General features: G+C 32.6%; 1 protein-coding gene across 12 annotated transcripts in view; it reads left to right on the top strand.

Moving 5' to 3' along the window:
- Positions 1 to 17,992, top strand: part of LOC114652251 (transcription factor 4-like) — a 319,999-nt gene that overhangs the window by 272,970 nt on the left and 29,037 nt on the right. For all 12 annotated transcript variants that reach the window (XM_028802538.2, XM_028802536.2, XM_028802539.2 and 9 more), the window contains 6 exons: positions 349 to 482; positions 648 to 780; positions 6,140 to 6,210; positions 11,358 to 11,436; positions 15,053 to 15,132; positions 16,382 to 16,585. In XM_028802538.2, coding sequence (XP_028658371.1) covers positions 349 to 482; positions 648 to 780; positions 6,140 to 6,210; positions 11,358 to 11,436; positions 15,053 to 15,132; positions 16,382 to 16,585 — 701 coding nt within the window. The remainder of the gene's footprint in view (positions 1 to 348; positions 483 to 647; positions 781 to 6,139; positions 6,211 to 11,357; positions 11,437 to 15,052; positions 15,133 to 16,381; positions 16,586 to 17,992) is intronic.

Here is a 17,992-nt window from a genome sequence, read left to right on the forward strand (position 1 = left end):
ATATTTTGTAGAAAATATTTAATTCACTTTCATAATATGGAGTATGTGGCGTAACATGTTTCCCACAAAGTTTATACTATTCATCATCTCTTTTCCAGTTATTATTCTTTCGTTTTGTTATTTATTTATTTTTATCTCCCAAGTGTGATATTTTAGAACTTAAATTTGAAAATATTCAGAACTGTTTTGTATTATAGCATTATTATGCAAATGAGTGCAATTTGAGATTACTAGTGTAGTTATCTGGCTTTTTGTTTACTTTTACATTCATATTGCAAATTGGGTTTACATCATTTTTGGTCAGATAATTACACTTTTTCAAGGTATTTACATTACTTCTTTTTTTAGATGGTCATCACAGTACTGATCCATGGAGTTCTTCTAGTGGGATGAACCAGCCGGGCTATAGTGGAATGCTAGGAAACTCATCACATGTTCCTCAGACCAGCAGCTACTGTGCCCTGCATCCACACGACCGATTGGTACATATTCTTATTTTATTTTTACTCTTACTTAAACAGGTTGGCAACCAACAAACATAACTTAATTCATTTGAAAATGTGATGTCCCCACTATGTGTTTTCACTTCTAAAACTTGGTTTTAAATAAAAAAAAGAGAAATTAGGTTTTTTTTTATCACGTTGCAGAGTTACCCATCACACACATCAACAGACATCAATTCCAGTCTTCCTCCTATGTCCAGTTTTCATCGCAGTGGTTCTAACCATTACAGCGCCACATCATGTACACCACCTGCCAATGGAACAGAAAGCATTATGAGTAAGTACTTCATGCTGAAGAGACAAAATTATTGTATATCTTATTGCTTGTTTTATTCAGCATATTGTGGTTTGTTTATATTGTATGGAAAGATTAGGTGATATATATTTTTGCTGCTTTATTTTCCCTGGTAAAATGTGAGTACTGGGTTCAAGTTTAAGATTTTTATTTGGCATAAAATCATTTAGGTTAGAGGATGTGTGTTTTTTTTTTTTTGTTTGTTTTTTTAATCTGAGAAGTGATGGATATTGTTTAACTCGGTTTTATTTTTATGTTCTTATTTAAGACTTGGATCTGTTACATGACCCTTCCTGGATGCTGTTTCAAAACTTCACTTAAAGCTGTTTGATTTGTTTGAGTATTATGTTCGCATTTGTAATAAGGATGCATGATTATTCACAAAAAATAACAGATTCAAATTTAAAGGTCAATTTATTTGGCTTATATACAGAGTTTCATCAATCATGCGTTCAAAGGTAGGGCCAGAAAATGTAAAGTCAAAATATATCATCGTGCATCTAAAGTTATGGTCTCCAAAGTGTGAACATTTTTTGTGTTTAGGCTAAACACAGTTGGTAATCCAAATTCCTTATGAAATTTGACTTGGCTCATTTGAAGTGATTAACAGAGTCCTTTTTAAAATACAACAGAGAAATGTTCCAGGCAGGCTGCAATGATGAAATAATGGTTAACATACTTGCCTTTAAAGCATTTGCTCCAGGTTTGGTTCCTAGTCATTGCACTTAACCTTTTCTGTAATCATTAACTTCTCTTACTATTTTCAGTGGGGACATACTGTCATTGCACATATCTATTGCAATTTGGTATTACAAGCATAATAAAATGACACTGGTATTTCTTGACAATGTTCTGCCCCAGAGATGCTGACCAGGGTGGCATTAAGGTGTCTTGTAGCCCATATTCTAAGATAAAGTGATCATGAGTCATTCGCCATTTTTTATCAAAATATGTGTGGCTATTTTTACATGATGCTGGGAATAAACATACATACAGACTTTAGCTCAGCTTTATTTGTATAAGTGATGTGTATATTCCTAAGAAAACTTAACATTATCAAATAAACCTATTTTAAAAATAACTCTTTTAGAAATAAATTGTGATGCATTCATCATGAAAATTTAGATTGTTTTGGCACCTTATTATATACATCATTATTTTGTCACTTTTACAGAAAGACATGAGCTGGACCAAATGGAAGCAATTGTTCGTTTTCTTTAGAGTTCTTGCTGAACTGGACTTCACAGTTTATATGTTTTGTATTGATCATTTGTCATCTTTTATTGATTTAAAAAAAAAGAGTTCACACCCTTCCTGTTGTGTTTTAGCAAATTTAAAGATACACTGTGATTAGTGTAGAATGCTTACATGAGTAGTTTTTAGGATGCATAGCATAATTAGCATTGCAACTGTATCTGGTATTTAGTATAGCAGAGTATTTATGCTGTTGCTCGAGACAGATCAGGTAGACTTGTAACACCTAGGAAACTAATGCACTGATGCCAATGCACGTGCCAATGGCACATCAGCTGGATGTGGTGTTTTCAAGCTGACGTTGGCTCGATGCCCAATGTGGGTAAAACAAAGCTTTTGCAGGCAGTGTGGCATAGTGACTAAGACCTCGGACTCCAAGCCCAGAGGTTGTTGGTTTAAATCCCACTACTAACACTTTGTGACCATGAGAAAGTCATTTCACCTACCTGTGCTCCAATTAGAAAAACAAAAGAAATGTAAACAGTTGTATCTCAAATGTTGTAAATCGTCCTGGATAAAGGTGTCAACCAAATAAGTAATTGTCAAATATAAATAACTTCCTCTGCATTTACACATGTATGTTACCATACCATGTTACCATTTTATATAACATTTCACTTTATTCTTCAATGTATATTTTTACTGAGAATCTTCAAGAGAACTTTTCTACACTTCAATCTGTGTTATGCTGTAGTGGCATTTAGTTTTACTTTTGTTAGTTTAATAAAATCTTTTAACTACAAGTGTAATGAATGACATAAAATATTGCATTTTATATTAGCATACCAATTTAATTTTGACTAATTTTAAATTTTAATTGTGTCATTTTGGAGTTGTATTTGTATTTTTCGAATATGTAAGAAATAAACTTTTTTTATCATATTATTTTTGGTATTACAGTAAATGCAGTACCAGCCTGACATGTCTGACGTATTTTTTTCTTAAAATATGTTTGACCTAAATACAGCGCAAAAATATGGAATACATTTTATGTAAAATTTGCTGTGTGTGTGTGTGTGTTTTTCCATTTGGAAATCATCAGTGACAAACTAAATCTTAATACAATCTTTTGTATGAATTGTACCAGCTCACATTGACACATATTAAAGCCTTAACAAAGGATACCACACAGCTGTAGTTTTCCTGAGACAATGTGATCTAGTAGTGAGAAGTTGTCCTCCTTTTATGTTGGAAGTTTTGGGTATTTAAATTAAATTCTTATAATAGTTGCAGTTGTAAGCAACTGTGTCCAATAAAACTAAAGCATTAGATAAGACTCCTTAAAGAGCCACAAAGTTAAAAGCATTTTTTGCTAAAAACGCATTTGTTTTAACAAAACAGAGTAATGTCAGAGTCCATTAGAGGCAATATTTGATCTCTTGCATCACCACTCTTTGAAGGCTATAGCCTGGACATTTTCATTTATTAAAGCTAATCAGGGTGGTACAAGTTTTAAAAGGGATGTTTGTGTATTTATTTGTAGAAAATGGTCTAATGATACACAAATGAGTCACTGCTTAAAAATATACTGTGCCAATTCGTCTATATACTCATTTAAACACATCATTTTATATCCTTACAGAAAAGAAGAAAGAGAAATATGCACTATAGTCCTTTTTACACCCTTCTTCTCCAACCCTTATAAGTACTTAAGTTCACTGCACAAATAGCATAGAATCCTATCTAGACATGGTGGACAATTCAACTTTCCTTCTAACCTTCGCTTAGCTTGGTTAAGCTCAGTTGTCATTCTATGAAGGCATTCCATGAGCTTAGTTTGTAGAACTGTTCGATCAGAATTGGGGAGGGAGATGTGCCCCTTTTTAGTATTTTATGGTCAAATGATTGTAGTTTTCTATCTTCCATTTCCTGCTGAACAAGTAATCGCTTAGTGCAGAATCCTGTAGCAGAAAGTCCCAATACTTTTTGATGAAATGGCATTGTTTTTATACATTGTGAATGCAGTTTCAAAGGTCAGTTGTGCTAAACAAGTACATGTATTGTTTGTAATCTTAATGTGTCGGGACCCATAATCAATCCATAACAATCATACTGTATACACATAAACCATGATATATAAACTAGTATTATACTCTGGTGTTATACTCAGTTATATTAGACAATGGATCCATAACATCACAATACTGGTTTTACATGGGTTAAGATAATCAAGATATGTCTTTCAAAGAATCAGTAGCAAGCAGGGTCAAGAGAAAATGAACGCAAAAATGGAAACAGCCCAGTTGTCTAAATTTTGTTGTTAATTATCATTATTCATCCATAAAATACTTAGTTGTATTATATTTCTTGTGGAATCTGGCATGCCAACTCTCTAACCACATGAGGAGGTTGATCGGAATTTTCACATGCTTTGCTGCTGAGATATTTTTCAAAAACGGTCTCATTCCTATTGAGACCATATCCTCTGCTTTTGTAATGTAGTCATTTTTCATGTGATGAAAGTCCCTTTTTTTCTGTAAACCCCTTAATAGTAATCCATGCAGTTGGATTTTGCAGAGAGCTGGTGACTGACTTAATATTTATAAATATTCTGAAAGAGATTCCAATCTTGTGTCAGTTATATGTGTTAATTTTCTGATAGCAAAATATTGATTTTTTCTTTCCCAACATGTAAGCAAGATTTTTCAGTGTAGAAAAAAATATTTAGGTAATATGAAAGTCCCTTGAATATTAGTACACTTTAGAAACAAAATGGTTAGTATGTACACTGATGTCCGGATCAAGTAGCCTATATTGTCCAATTAATATTTGTCTACATTATTAAAATTCAGTAGGACTGAATTATAATTTTTAAAACTTTCGGAGTGCTTTCTGCCTTGGAGGAGTAACTCATGGAGAATAAATACAATGTTTCTGCTATAATGACTCTCAAATCACCCACGCTAGGAGTTGTTCATGAAAGAGAAACCAGGTGCATTCCGAGCTAAGTAACATTTCCTAATCAGAAAAGCCATAGGGACTCAGATACTACAGACTAGGTTGAAACAGATTTTTTTTTTTTTTTTTTAATTCCCCACAGAATCAACAAATTTAATCCATCACTGATTTTTGATTTTTGATGAAAACAAAAAGGACTTCTTTACATAATGGATCATGAAGCTCTAGAACAGTTTAATAATGTAGTTGTGGGTACTTTGCTATGCTGCAAGATTTTTCTGTCAGGATAAGAAACTGCATGAAGTTAGCTATTTGTTACCCCCATACACTTTATAAACTTGACTGTCTTTACTCATACATATGCTTTCAACAATTTGCATTTAAATAAACGTCTTTCCTTTTTTTGAACATGTAATTATTTGGTTCTGCAGAAAATATAAACAATTGAAAAATAACAAGTGCCACTTGACCTAATTTTTGTGAAAAGATGATCCATGGTCATTTGTATAAATTTATATTGTATAGTATTGCTTACAAAGGACAGCAATATTACAGCATTATTTCAAGTGTGAGAAATTTTGAATACAGTTTTTTAAAGCACCATTACAGTATTAAGCAGCTGCTTTGGTGAATTTTGACTAATGCCTAGAACATTCTCCGCTAACCTGCCTGTAACATATATATATTTCACATCCAGAAATGGTCAGCTTTTGAATAAACTGTCAGGATAGGTGGACAGAGTGTATATTGTGTGAATGTATTGCCTGATTGTCAGCTTCAGACAAGTTATTTGACTGGTTTTGCTTCATACTTTGTTTCTTTTGTAACAGCCAATTTTTTTTCCTTTCAGACCCACACCTAATTTAAAAGTAGTAAACAGTTTAATAGTATTATAGAAATGTTCCCTCTTTGTTCTTCTCTTTCCTGCAATTTCTTAATAGGAAGTGACAACTTTTTAAAATGATATGCACTGTATATTAACTTAAGATGAACATTGATACTACCTTTAACATACGTTTGGTCATTTGATTATATGTAATACTATCTTTACACAAATATTACAATATTGTAAAGAATTTAGGTGAATATACTTAATTTAAATTTGAAAAAATGACATCTTTATGCATGTATGTTTTTCTGCTGTTGGAAACTTTTATTCCTAAAGTTTTTATATTTTATTTGTCCCTAGCAAACCGATCAGCAAGTGGGACAGCTGGCAGTTCACAAACAGGGGATGCGTTGGGAAAGGCACTTGCATCAGTAAGTGGTATATTGTACTTTTGAAAAGTACTGTTCATCTTTTTTCTGTTTATTAGTTTTTTGATGTCTGTGCACCAAGACTTTAAACCTGAACATAAATTATGTTAGTAATGTAATAATTACTATTTAATTGATTTTAATCTTTAAGCAATCTCAACATACAATTTGCAATGTCAGATTTTGGTTCAAATTTAACAAAACCTCTCTATAAAATAACAGAAGCATTGCCTTAGTCACTTATTATTATAGTTTGAAAAGCAATCCAGACTTTGTAAAGGCTAGTTGTGCACATTTATCAGTGGCTTTGCAAGATGTCAATTATGATGGGGAAAAAAGAGAATGTGAAATGATTTTATTAAATACAGTATTGCTTGATTGTCCGTTATGATGAAAGATACCCTGCTGAATCAAAACATTTGGATTAGCCGCCTAAATACAGCTTACAACTAAATAATAAAAAAGCTCAGTTTTGAAGATGCTGTTAGATTATTATTTCAGACATTTTACATTATGGAATAGAAAAAAAATATTGAAATATGCCTCCGGTTACTGTTTGGCCTGGATCATCTAGTTCCCAGAGCACTGAGTTAGATTTCAAACTTAGATGTCTTACTTATAGGATGTATATGTGTTTTTGTATGTTATTGAAAGATGAAGCTTCTTGTAAATTTTGTTTTTGTATTTACTACTGTTATGTCTCATCGACCATTGTATTGATGTAGGTTGTGTTTAATTTTATTTAGTTAAAATTGACAAAATTTGTATTATCTCTTTATTAATTCAAATTTAAATCTGTCAGTATAATCTTCTTTTTCAAGTCATTCTCTTCATAAAGTTTCACTCTTAAGTTAAATGAGTACTTTTGCACACATTTCTGCACTGTGGTCAATGAATTATTATTATTATTATTTATTTTTTTACATTTAAATCACGTTTCCTCCCTTTTCATCTAAATTTGTCCTGCATGAGAATCAGTGAGGGTATGGGTGTGCCCTGGCATAGAATAGCATCCCATCTACAGTTGATTCTAACCTTGTGGGCAGTGTTGCCTGGGACGAGCCTAGCTCCGTGTGGCACTTTAATGGACAAAGCAGGATTGTGACTATAACAGTTTACAAGAAGCAGTGGCTTTTTTGCTATACAGTTCTTCTAAGTGTGGATGTGTGTTAGCCCCCAGAACAGAAGCCTACTTAAGAGTCAAGATAACAGTTTTTCTATTTAGGCCTTAAATGAAAAAGCTTTGTATCATTAAATAATGCAGATTGCTGAAAATGAAAGCTTGCCAACCTTGTGACAGTACTTTCTGTGTTTTAAGTAAAGAACTGCAATGTTGTTTACAGTTCAGTCTTGTATTTTAAATTTTAGCATACATAACCTATGCATTACATTTTAGCCATATACACACTTTTATTATAATATATATACTGTTTATCATCAGCATAAGTTATATTTCAGAAGGAAAAGTTACAAGCAAATTTGTTAACACAGAATAAATGTTTATTGTATATTTATCTTAAGTGTGTTCCCCTTTGAGACTTGTTTAAAAAAAGATTGAGGATTTTTGCTAATTTGCTTTAAAATTTATGCAAATTAATTTAAGATTCTGTATGCTCAATAGGAGTCATTTAAGCAGAAACAAATTCCCATTGATTTAATATGAGTGACCACAAGACACCTTGTATATGTTCTACTGTCCTCCAGATTAACTGTGTGCTTAAATGTAAGTTCTTGGTATATTAAAGTTGATGCACAACATACCCAGCTGAAATTACACCTATGCATTCCATATAACCTTTAGAGGTATACTTGTAGGAGAGCAGGTTAGTCTCTTTACTACAGGATAATGAAGACTACTCTCTTTTCTTCGTGACAGATGAAGATGTTTTTAATCTGTTTTATACTTTTGTGCCACAGCTATTCTAAGTACCACTTAAGGATTACCTGTTACTTACCAATCAATAATCGAGAAAAAAATCTAGGTGGATATGATCCATTTTTGAAAGAATCCATAATAGCTTCAAACAGAAGTGAAATCCTCTCTCATGGTAGAGTGTAACTAGAGCTAGAAGCTCTGGTAAATTTCGTTAATTAGCTTTGAGACACGGCACCCTTGGACTCATGCTAAATCCCTTAAAAATGAAGCACTGTTGGTAAAACAAAAATGCATCATTGCCATGATAAAGTTGTGGTGTAATTCAATCAACAATATTAAAGAGCAGCACTGACCAGCACTATACACTGCTTGATAATGCTATTGTTACATTGACTGTACGTTAAAGCAATTCTTCACTGAAGCTGCTAAGAATTTGTTGCTAATTCAACATCCTTTCACATCAATTCATTATTGACAATAAGATAAAATCTAATACATATAAATGTACATTTAAATATATTTATATATAGTATCCTTAGAATTAAACCTCACAAGTTGTAAAGTACGGAAAGTAAACATGGAAGAGTAAATGTTATGACTTTAAACTGGTGAAAATACAGACAAAAAAAGTTTTCTTTACGTTTTGTGATGAAGACATTAATGAGGAGAAGACTGATAGCCAAATAAAGGATGTTCATTCAGGTATTCCTTTATCTGAAATACAGCAGGTAGTAGTAAAGCAGGTTCAAAAAATGGGTGAGCATTTAAGTCTCCTTAAATCATTTTGTCAAAGGGTATTAAGTTAATAAGTGAAACTAGTCACACAACTAAGATTTGTCATTGAGGGAACAAATTTGTCATGAGGGAACAAATTCTGCAGCTTCTACTGACAATTCTCTATAGAATTAATAGGGCCTGCAGTTGATTCACATGAGTCTATAATTAATCACTCATCAAACATTCCACATTACTTTCTTCAAGTATTGATTTTTACCTACCAATAATTATGGTAAGTAAAATAAGCATGTCTTTATTTATACAATTAATTCTGCCCTCTTTATCATGAGAATATCATTGTTTCCTGGCTGATTCTCCTGTCCCACGGCATCCTATATTACGTAGTGTTTTATGCATGCAGTATACCCTCATACTATCAGGTCAGCAGAAAACAAAACCCTTGGACTGTGGCACTTCCCTTGTCAGTTGTCCCCTTCAAATGCCACCCTACCAGAAATTCACCCATCAAAAATGATATGGGTATATTTTAAATTTAAGATGATTTTCAATGTGTCATTCTAATAATAATTGCAGTAATTTTGTGTATTTGCCAAATTGGAAATTGTTGACATGCCTGTTTTGCTGAAAATGAAACCATAAGCATAAATTAAGTCTGTCTCCATAATGAAATTGGAACTTGAGTGTCAGTTGGTCTTTGCTTAAAACTTTCTAAGCCTTCAAAATTACATTTTTGTCTATTTCGATACTTTTTTAGAAACTAAAAATCTCAGAAATATTTTCCATTTCTTGAACAAAGACATAATGTCATTATTCTATATGGAACAGCTCCCTTTATCTTTTTATGTTTTTTAGCAGTCTTACATTTTTGCAGTTCTTTTAAATTGAAATGTAAGTTTTTTGGTATCATCCTGTTCCAAAAATAGTAGCAGCACTGTCTTATACAATACTTCACAAGGATAATTTTATTTTCTTGCCTCCTGGAATCACTCTGTGCTCAAAGCCATCCTCAAATTCAACACTTCCTGAGGCTTTTGCAGCTCTTTGTGTTATTGCCAGCCATTGCTCTGAGTCCCGTTCTTTGATCCCATCAAAGCACCGACATACTGAGCATTCTTTAGCAGTAATTGGCATGTTATTGCATTACTTTTTATGATGCACAAACTATTTTTTCCATTGTGCCTTTTTTTGGATGTCATTTTTTGTACTACTTACCCAAAGATTAAGAACAGGAGACTGAAATCTTAAATTCTTTAAACATTTAGGGTGAGAACTTTAGTCATACCTGATTAAATATTCTGGTAGGCCAAGCATAATAACAAGAAACTGCTTTGCAAGTGACAAACTGAAAACATAATACCAGACTTTCACGAGCTGTCTTCAACTGAAATACATTGTATGTGCAAATATATCACCAACATTTCAAAAAATGATCTGTGTAGTTGTGGATGTTGTTAACGAGTGAAGGGTGTTTCTGTACTTTGCATTCATCTTTCACACAAGTAACATACACTTGATGTTATTAATCGACCTTGTTTACTCCTTATAAGCCCCTTAGATGCTTGAATTGTTATGACTCAGTTTATCCCAGAGCCAAGCTGCACATCTCTTTATGAACGTGCTTTAATCCTTGTGACTCGTACTCACTGCAACTCTCCCTAGGTCAGTCCATGAGGCTTTATGCTTGATAATATTAAATTAATATGTCAAATTGTACCTTTCCTCCACTTGTGTACTTTTTTTTCACATACCTTTAAGATCAAGACATTAAGGCCTGTCAAAATGTAATCTTATTGTTATTCTGAAGTCCTGCAAATTTAAAACTAAAATCATAAAATATGTGATTTAGAAAAAAAATGTAAACATATACACAGTATAGTCTACATCATTAAAGCATGTTAGTATTGCACAAATCATGTACTAATTGCTCTTTAGTATACAATACATACCATTATTGAGAGAATATACCATAGACTGTATTAATACAATTTGAGACTTTTAAGTTGGCTGTGGCCTTTGATGACTTGGTGTACAGTTCATAGATGGTTACATGCTACCAGGATTAGCTTTATCTTCATCCCACAAATATGACCCCAGAACTAGATTAAGTGTGTTACAAAATGGATGAAAAATTGGTATTTTGGAGATTTGTTTCCAAAAAAATAAATCTGTGAAGAATGTCAGTCTGTTGGTATTAGCATCTTTGTATTGGGCTGCTGACCAGTACTTACTAAAGAAAACAAAATGTGCAACTCAGTACTAGAGTGCTAGTTCTTTGTATATCAGGACATGAATCTTCTACAGTAATTGACCAGAAGAAAAGTTGTATAATTTATAAAGTTTCTGCATTTCACACAGAAAGTCCTTCAGTCTTTAAGTATACTGTTGGTCCACAGCTGAACATACACACATTGACTGAATTTGTAAGTATAAGCCCTGCAGTGTATTCTTTAGGTGGTACAGTTCTAAAAATCTTGGAAGGTGTCTTCTCAACCTTTTTATGTATTTATGCATTTGTTTGTTTGTTTATCATTCAAAGATCTACTCTCCAGATCACACGAACAACAGTTTCTCATCAAATCCGTCAACGCCTGTTGGTTCACCTCCTTCTCTCACAGGTAACATTCTTTTATTGTTAATAGGTTAATTTATTATGGCAGTATTTAGTCACAGAAATATGTTTATTACATTAAAGGAACCCTCCTTTTAATCCATAATTTGTAGAAATATGCTTTTGTAAGCAATGTCTTGAAACTAGTAATGCATCTGTTAAGACATGAGTACTAGCCTCTTTCAGCCTCATTTAAATTGGCTTTGTCTTGTGTTACCAGTTCCTAAGTTGTCATCCTGCATTTACCACACTTAATGGAACAATGATGGTATAGTTTAAAGGGTAATGTCATGGTGTTGGTGCAGACAAGATACCATTTCTGATGTCAAGCTCTTTAAATGGCTTTTCTTCAATACCCAAGGGTATTGTGGTCTTTATTGTATTCCTAGTTGCAGGTTAAGATTCTAGATACAAATAGATTAAACTTAAACCTTTTAGAGATCCCTATAGCAGGAATGACTGTCAAAAATGTAAATTCGATATCGGTTTGTGATGGTATGGTTCATATCTTGTTGGGTGAACCACATATGGAAAAATTGCAGCCTGGCAGAGGAAATGTGTTCTTGGCTTAAATGTCCTGATACCCTGCTTTGCTCATTATACCACCAAGATTCACAAGGGAATATGTAACAATAAAAGCACAACAGCTGCATAATGGCAGATATATGCACCAGCTTATTTTACCATAAGTCTGGAATCCTTTCTTGCATACATTTACACCCTTTAACACCAAACCAGCTTCTGATGTGTGAGTGACAAAAGATCAGATGAGTTCAAACAAGCCCCTAAGCACAGAGATTGTGACTAATTGAAGACTTGGTGACCACTAGATGCATCTGATTCACGTAAATATCTAGTTGCGGCATTTTTTTCTTCTTTCCTTATTGCTTTCTAAGTCACATTCCTCATAGTGCATTAGAACAAGATATCCTCTCATTCATTACCAAATACATTAACCACTGTTTCAGGGATTTTAAATGTCTTAATTCTAGCTTCATTTTCATAAATTATATATTTAGCTTATTATGAATGATAGCATCCACTTACCTCTTACAGATTAGAAATACTGTTTAATTTTAAATTTACAAGTAGGTGTTTTTATATTTTTGCGAAATCACATAATAGAAACTATTCATCATTTGCATCTTACAAATGTAAAAAGTACAACAGACAAGAATCCATACAGTCCTTTGAGCATGCTTGGCTAGCTAATAGTTAAATTTACCCAGTAACCTTATTTAGATACTTTTTAAAACTGTCTCATCTAAATGCTTTGGTGTTTTGTTCCAAATTCCCATCACCATTTGCATGATGAGGTGTTTCCTAAAATCAGTCTTTAATTAATTTCTCCATTATTTCTAACATTGTCCTCAAGAACATTATTTACAATTTAATCAGAATAGTTTTACTGAATCAACTTTATCAATGTGAATTCTGATAACATGGATGAGGTCCACACCCAGGACTACTTGTGAAAGTTTAACTGTTAAATTTTAATTTTCATAGTTTGTCACAGTAGGACATGCTGTTTCCTTTGTGCAGCTTCTGAAGCTACTATTTCTATTTTGTCGCATGGCGATCAGAAATGCACACAGGATTTCAAATGTGGATTTGCTAATACATTTCAGAGTCTGAGAATTCAGATGTTTCTACAATACACCTAACATTTGTGTTTTTTAACTGCTCAGCTGCTGCTTGTTCACCTGACCTGTATTTGACTATTTTCGTGGCTTTGCATTTGAAAATAATGCTTCAGAAACACAAACGTTAATTAAACATAGTACAGAGTAACCACATACTGTATATGCTCTCAATAAATAAAATATATAATGTATACTTTTTAATACAGGTGAAGAAGGCTTTGTTACCTGGCCATAACTTAACAAGTTTTTTATATTTTTTCCATATGCTTTAGTATTTGATATCTGCTGGATTTGTAGTAATTTAACTGTACACATAATGTGGAACAGTCTCTGGACTGCTATTTTATTAGTCAAAGATAAAAAGAAGGTTAAACATATTTTAACAACTTTAATTTTTTAAAAATAAATATTATTGTTTAATGATCTTGCATTTCGATGTTCCTAAAAATAACAATACTAAGGCTGCAGTGCACTGAAACTTATAAAGTAAACAGTGTAATAAATATTAAAACCATCGCACATGAAAAAAATCAAGTAGTTATATTATTGAATAAAATGCTTTATTCACTTTTCAAAGTGAATTATTCTATAGTTAGTCAGTGTTTTATATTCTACATAAAATTAATAAACTGTTCTGTGAGCTTAATTAACATAGCGATTTTAAAAACTCAAGCTACCTGATTATGGCAAATCACACAATATAATTCTGTTTGAGGTTTTCTGTATACTAGGATGAGTTATATATGTTGATCATACATTAAATGTTGTTATAGAGTTCTTAAAAAGTGCTAATTTATATTAACACAATAGTAATTGAATGTGCTACAGTCACAACTCTTAATTAGATAGCAATTGTCATCTCTTTAGCCAGTACTGCACTTTTTTTAATGAATGTGAAAAAGACTTTGAATGCTTGGTCTGTTTGTATATTGTGTATTTTAAAATCCTCATTTGTAGTAGCTGATAGTGTTAATTACAAATGCACTTCACCAAATAATTCAGCCTCAGTCTCCTAAATGTAGCTTAGTATTATGAAGTATTATTTAACTTGGGAGGGACATGCCTGACATAATTTGTATTAATCATTGCATTAAAGTTATTAGACTTTACAAATTAAAATGAGTGTTATTAAACCTGACAATTTCAAACTAAAATTTAAAGTTAAATTTACGGGGTAGTCAGTCGAGTTTTTAATGAGAAATAATTTGGTTGCTGATAACACTTTGACTTTATTTGCACATGAATGTGAAGGTAATTATTTGCTAATTAACATATGGAAATGAGCCTTAATAATAAAAACTGGTTACAAAAATTGTGAACAAGTGAGTACACATAAAGAAGGACAATAAAAAATGAGTTAATTAGATCTAATATGCATAATCAAGGAATCTTGTGCCCTTCAAATAGACAGGTCATTTACGAAAAAAAGTAATGAATGAACATCGGCTTTATTGATGAGCTCCTTTAATTGCTTGTGTGGTTCTGCCTAGTTACAATGAGGCTAAAAAGGAAACCATAAGGTGAATTTTAACAAGAGCCTGCAGTGATGTAATTATTGAATATGTTAGTTAATCTAGCAAATAGAGGAGGATTATTAGCATAGCATATGATAAATCTACCAATCTCATTAAAGTTCTGCAATTTAGGTGATCATTTCTCAATACAGGCTGTATCTGTAGCATAAAATGCACATCCACTAGCATTTGATCTGTTTATACTTACACATACAAAAAAGGACAACTTGATTTATTTCAAGAATGTGTAAACCTGTTGCATAGCATAGCTACAGTTAGAAAACACTCATCATCAAGTGTTCTGCTGTACTAAGGAAGAAATTCAGGTTATATGGTATGTCGTAGGTGATGTGCAGGATGTTTTACATCTATACTTAGATTTTTTTTTTCCCTGTGTACAAGTGTTGTGAGAAAGTACATACATAGGCAAGCATCATTTTACTTATCTTGTTTCTTGTTTTCTTAGCATCAGGAACAGCTGTTTGGTCAAGAAATGGAGGACAAGGACCATCATCGCCAAGCTATGAAGCACCATTGCACTCTTTGGTACAACACAACTATTTTTAGATAAATAATCATTTGTGTTTAATATATGCATGTATGTATAATTTTGTATTTGTATATGTGTGTATATATACATATGAGAGAGAACACACAGCACTATGGCACAGTAATTAGAATTGTTGCGTTATGGATTCTGTGTCCTGGGTTCAAATCATTGTGTGTGCAATTGTTTGCATCTTGTCCAGTCAAAGCCTAATATTGCCAGGATACGGCAAAAGTTTTAGAACATCCCCATTTTTCCAGTTTTTATTGAAATTTTAGCACCGCAAGTCCAGTGAATAACTTGAAATTGTGTAATGTAAGGGGTTGGAAAAAATGTGTTACATTACAAAAAACTGACAAATAGTGTAATTTTAAGAATTACACAAAAATGCCTCTTTAAGGAAACATGTAATGGGATAACAACCAACCGCTTTTCTGCAGCAATGAAAGTTAATTATGCCTTGAAAGTTGATGGAAACAATTTCTATGGGTGTCCCAACATTTGTTGATTACTTACAAAAACCCTCTATCTGTGTAAAAGCAGTGCTTCAACAAACTGTATGGCTTTTTTGCTGCCTCTCGACCTGTCAAACCTGCAGCTTAAAGTTTTCTCTTCACAGCTCAAAATTAGACTTGCTTACTTTGACCACTGTTGAGCTGTGCTTGAAACTCTAGTTTAGTGAGGCACCCATCATGCAAGCTCTTGAATCTCAGCCCCTTGTTTTATGATTCTGTTGTGCCTTTGGCTCTGCCATACCTGTTCTTGTTAGAGTTTCTTCCAGTTTCCAACTTCTTTTTGATAGTAATATTGTCTGAATAATGCACCAGGGTGTAGCAACACAGTTTTTATACAGACCTCCATTCCTGCAGAAAAGTTTTAAGTTGTTAACTCATTATTTGTTCCCTGAAAAGGACCTTTTTGTATAACTCTGAAAATTACATTAGATTTCAGTTTTTTGTAACCTTAACTTTTTTTTTTATATATCTATATTCGAATGACAAATGCAATGCCTTTTATTACTAAAGATGTTTGAAATGCACCATCTTTTGGAATAATAGATATAGCAGCTGGTTGAACACACAGACACTTTTATTAAGGTGGATTGATATGTGTGCGTGTGTGTGATATGTAATTTCTTTATGGTCATTTTGGTTGTGTTTTAAGTTGTTCATCATTGTTTATTGTTTTTTTTTTTGTTATGTTCAGTGTATTAAATAGAAACATATAACAAGAGATTTTTGTTTTCAGCAAAGTCGTATTGAAGATCGCTTGGAAAGGCTGGATGATGCCATTCACGTTCTTCGTAGCCATGCAGTAGGACCTTCCACTGGAATGCCCAGTGGTCACAATGACATGCACAGTTTAATAGGACCATCACACAACGGGGCAATGAGCAGCCTTGGATCTAGCTATGGAACGGGGCTGCTGTCAGCTAATAGGCATTCTCTTATGGTAAGTATGCAGAAATATTCAGCAGGCACTATAGGTTCTTCTGAGTGGAGGTTTTGTAATCCAAGGTTTTGTTTGGTAATCCACAGTAGTGTTTGGTAACCAAATGAAGAGGTTTTGTTTGTATGTACTTTTTCACCAGAAACTTTGTCATAAATCCATTTTTATATTTCAAGAAGTGTTTTTTGTTTAGGGTAAATTAATTACAACCATTTAGATTTTCAATTTAATTAGGTGTACCTAACACTATGTTATAGTATTTTATAAATGCTAATTTCCTTATAGAGAACAACACTATATAAAGAAGATAGATCTATGGGGAAATATCCCAGTCACTTCTTCATTCTAAAAGATTTGCTACTTAAAATGTTACATCATATTTTGTTAAAATACATTTACAAATGTTACCTTTGTAGGAATACAGCACAGTGTGCAGAGATTAGATTAGTTAATTTTTTTTTGACCAGCTGTTTAGAATCTTAATATTTTACAGTATCATTAGGTGGGAAAGATTGACACTAGTGAATTTGGTTAACTTTAACCTGATATTTAAAATGTTTAGAAAAGTTGGGAAATTAAAAAAAATACTAGATGAGATATCTTTTCAGCTTTAGAAATAGCTTAGGACCACTTGACGCGTTCCACATTGTTATAAAGGATGAAGGTTAGACTTCAAGGAGAGGATGCTGGTAATTTTTTCCATATTTAAGGTTTTCTGTACTTGAAACAAGCTGTAAAGCTCCAGCCAGCTGCAATAAATAAACCACCAGTAGGAGGTAAGGAGCAGAAACACATGGCTTCAAAATAAGTGATAGAAGCCTTCCTCAGCTTCTCACAGTGGAAGAATTAGTGTTTTTTGTTTAACCAAAAAGTGAAGCACATATTGCAGATACCAGTTTAGTGAAGCCTGTCAATTCAGCATTACTTCATTCATTTTAAGGTAACTGGCAACTATGAATAAGCAAAGCAACATAGTAAAGGAGATTAAATAATAATTAAGACAAAAGATATTGAAAATATATAGTGATTGTATATACAGTAGTTCATAGAATTGTGTTGATGATTAGTTTTCTTGGTTTTGTACATTAAAATATTTAGTGTATATCAAATATCATGGTACTTATCTCCCAAACATGGAGCTTAAATGTATGAAGTTTCAACATATGTTTGTAATACTGGTATACAATATCCAGATTATTAAGATATACATTTATTAGTTAAGACATGATTTGGAAAAAGATAAGGTATATTATAACTTTAACAGGTGGGTATATTTTGTATTATGATTTTGAATAGTAGTTGCAATTAATTGCAAAGGATAATTTGTTTTTACTATTTACTTTTTAATCTAGGGAAAGCATACACTGAGTTGCACCAAAATAGTTTTTCGATCAACCATCCATGTGTTAT

The sequence above is a fragment of the Erpetoichthys calabaricus genome, chromosome 5 (assembly GCF_900747795.2).
Source record: "Erpetoichthys calabaricus chromosome 5, fErpCal1.3, whole genome shotgun sequence".
NCBI lineage: Eukaryota > Metazoa > Chordata > Cladistia > Polypteriformes > Polypteridae > Erpetoichthys > Erpetoichthys calabaricus.